Source organism: Dendrobium catenatum, unplaced genomic scaffold (assembly GCF_001605985.2).
Source record: "Dendrobium catenatum unplaced genomic scaffold, ASM160598v2 fragScaff_scaffold_1347, whole genome shotgun sequence".
NCBI classification, from domain to species: domain Eukaryota; kingdom Viridiplantae; phylum Streptophyta; class Magnoliopsida; order Asparagales; family Orchidaceae; genus Dendrobium; species Dendrobium catenatum.
This window is the reverse complement of record NW_021319809.1, coordinates 602,007-605,123: the sequence shown is the minus strand read 5'-3', so window position 1 is coordinate 605,123 and position 3,117 is coordinate 602,007. Positions and strand designations below refer to the sequence as shown.

General features: G+C 32.6%; 1 protein-coding gene across 4 annotated transcripts; it reads left to right on the top strand.

The window, feature by feature from the left end:
- The first annotated feature begins 377 nt into the window (after positions 1 to 377).
- LOC110103688 lies at positions 378 to 2,417 on the top strand. Of its 4 annotated transcripts, none has more exons than XM_020832496.2 (4): positions 378 to 592; positions 1,749 to 1,836; positions 1,945 to 1,986; positions 2,132 to 2,417. In XM_020832496.2, the coding sequence occupies exons 1-4, from the start codon at positions 570 to 572 to the stop codon at positions 2,297 to 2,299; spliced, it is 321 nt and encodes a 106-aa protein (XP_020688155.1). In that variant the 5' UTR covers positions 378 to 569; the 3' UTR covers positions 2,300 to 2,417. The 4 variants fall into 4 exon arrangements, 2 of the variants coding, with proteins under 2 accessions (XP_020688155.1, XP_020688154.1); XM_020832495.2 differs by having other exon boundaries at positions 1,740 to 1,836; XR_002303983.2 differs by having other exon boundaries at positions 380 to 526; positions 1,740 to 1,836.
- Positions 2,418 to 3,117: the final 700 nt, after the last annotated feature.

Below are 3,117 nucleotides of genomic sequence, written 5' to 3'. Positions count from 1 at the left end.
TCTCTACCGCCGCGAATACTCCTGGACGCAACAAGTCTAAATATTCTATTATCATAATTAAGATTTTATTGTCCTTTAAATTAATAAAAAATATTCACTTAATATAAAAAATTAAGATATATCTTTAAACAAGCATACTTGCGAGCTAACGAACCGAGTCGAGGGTAGCTCAAGCTAGACTCCTTACTGAGCTCAACTCAAAAGACATTTATCAAGCTGAGCTTGGGTTAACTCACGAGTTTGCTTAACTTACTTACTATCAAAAATCTGATGTTTTAACAGCAAAAAATAACAGCAGTTTTAAAACCGCTGTTAAAGGGAGTCATTAACAGCAATTTTAACCGCTGTTAAAATATTTCTTATTTCTTACTTTCATTTTGCGACAATCGCTTGACGTTTTCACCTCTCGGACGCGCGAGAGAGGAAGCGAAAGATGGCGACGCTTCTCGTCTAGTCGGCGGTGGACGGCTGCGACAACTGGCTGTTCGGGCTGCGACCTGGCTCACGTGAAAGGGAGGGTTGCCGAGTAATTCCCACCATTTCCCTCGATCTTCCTTGGCAGCGGCAAGATGGAACTCCCGTGGTCACGAATGTCTCTTGATTTCAGATATACTCTTTCTTGTTTCTCTGTTTTGTTTTCCCCTTTTTTTATAAGTTTCTTCTCTGTCATATGCTTGTGGAAACTAAAATGGCTGGTTTAATACGATTTCAACTTAGGTTTTTTATTCAGGCTCCAAGTTAGGTTTCTACTAGTTTATTCATTTTTATTAACAATGGCTGGTTTAATACGATTTCAACTTAGGTATTTTAGTTTCTTCTCTGTCATCTGCTTGTGGAAACTAAAATCGTTGAATTTAAAGCATGTAGGTCCTTAGATTTTAAAACTTTCCGCAAACTCAGGGTATATTGTTCATGCTTCAGGGTAATCTGTTCAATTTTTCTGAATGATCTGTTTCCATATCTATTTCTGATTTATAAATGATTTCCTTCTATTTAGTCTTTTTTTTTTTGTTTTATCCGCCAACTCATTTGATTTTTGAATGCTAAAACAGTAATTAGCCTTTTGCAAATTCGAGTCAGGTATAATTTCTATCATCCCAAAAATTCTTTTTTTAATGCTAACATTTTACCCGTAACATGGTTAAGTTTTATGCTATAAGATTTATTATGATTTATTTATCCACAACTCCACAATAACGAAGAGCATGTATGCCAAATCCATGCAAATACATTTCAAAGTCACCACTTTATTTTTGCTACAAGTTGCAGTTCTAGCGCAGCAGGAAACTTCATTTTGCATAAAACTATTTAAGAAGAAAGAAATCATTTTTAGGGAATATAACGTTCTTTATCATTGTCTGTGAGCTCCTGGCTAAACAATGAAAATACATTGAAACTTATTATTTTTCTCCTTTCTTTGAATGATGGATTTAAAGTGGACATCAACTAATGAAAATACATTAATCATATTTCTCTCTTTTTACATCATGTGTAGTGAAAGATTGGATATCTTCATTGAAACTCTTTGTTTGAGGTTTGTTAGGTTAACTTAATCATCATGATATTGAATGGGTAGGTATAAAAGTTATGTTCTAGTATTGTTATTTAGTTGGAAGAATAGATTGCTTTGACCAATCAATAATATAATTTACTTCACAAAACATTATTTTTGTCTGTTTTGATGACTTACTTCATATCATTCATTATTTTAAAATCTAATTGCTTAGTCAAAATAAAAGTTTTGACAGTGTCACAAGAGAAGAAGAAGAAAATTTAAGACAGCTCAAATCTTGTGGAAGTTATTTTTCTCCAGAATCAGAAGCAATTTTCTGGCATGTAATGTCTTCTTTTTTATGGCTCTTAAGGGCTGAGAAATGGTTGCTTATTCTTAGAGAGTTTTGATTGATTTGTACTTTTCTTTCTTTTAATCTTTTTTGCTTACAGTTTCAGTGCTCGAGTTATCCATGTCCAAGGAGCAACAAGAATGTAAGTCTTTGCAGAACTGTGCTTTATTGGTAGATTCTTACCTTGTCTTTATTTATTAATTTTTCGACATCATGCTTTTTTTCTAAAAGTTTCAAGTTTTAGTTGATGAAATTTTCATTAACTAATGAGATGGTTCATTCTTTAGATGAAGATAGAGAAGATCACTCTTTATTTGAAGAACAATGACATCATTGGGGAGAACAAGAGGGTTAGAGTGATAGCACTCTTCCTCAGTCAAGAGAACCAAGTACTCCAGTTTCATACTCAAGACATGAAGAAATCCAACATATGCATATTTCTGATTTATGGTTAGGCTAGCATATATGTCTGTAGGTGTGTATACTACAATAATTTAAGAGGATGAATAGGAAAAGGATTTATTCTTGTAAATTCTATTGATCATATATGCTTGCTCTGTTCCCATTATTTTCTCTTTGTTTATTGATTGTTTTCTTTGGAAACAACATGATACATAAAAATTACAGTTTAAATAACACAGTTAATAAACCATGTTTATAAACTTTTCTAGATAGAATCATTTGGTTGTATGAAAGTAGAAATCAATATGCTACAAACCACTCAAATATAATGATTTTATTTTTCACATATAAAGACAACTGGAAATATTTACTTTTCAAAACTGCAAGCCACCAAATGGTCCTAAGGTGATATTGAAGTTTAGATGGTCACTTTCTCTTGCCAAGATTCCAGGAGTACTAAAATATTTTAATTGGTTTGAACAGAAAAATTAAATTTTTTGATTTTTTTTTTCATTTGCTCTACCTTTTAGCAGCGGTTTTAACTACTGCAATTATGTGATAAAACAGCGGTTAAAATCACTGCTAAAGTAAGTGCTGCCAAAAACTGCATCTACAGCAGCGTTTCAAAGAGCGCTGGTAAAGCTGTTTGCAGCACTCGCAGATACAACGGTTTTGCAGCACTTTTTAAACTGTTGTTAGAAATTTTGTAGGTGTTTTAACCGCTGTCATAGGTCAAAAAAAGTGCTACGAAAGCCTGAATTTTTAGTAGTATACTTACACCGCTATTCACAACATATATATTAATTAGCACGATTAGATTTGTTTTCATGTTTGTGTGTGTGCATATATATATATATATATATATATATAT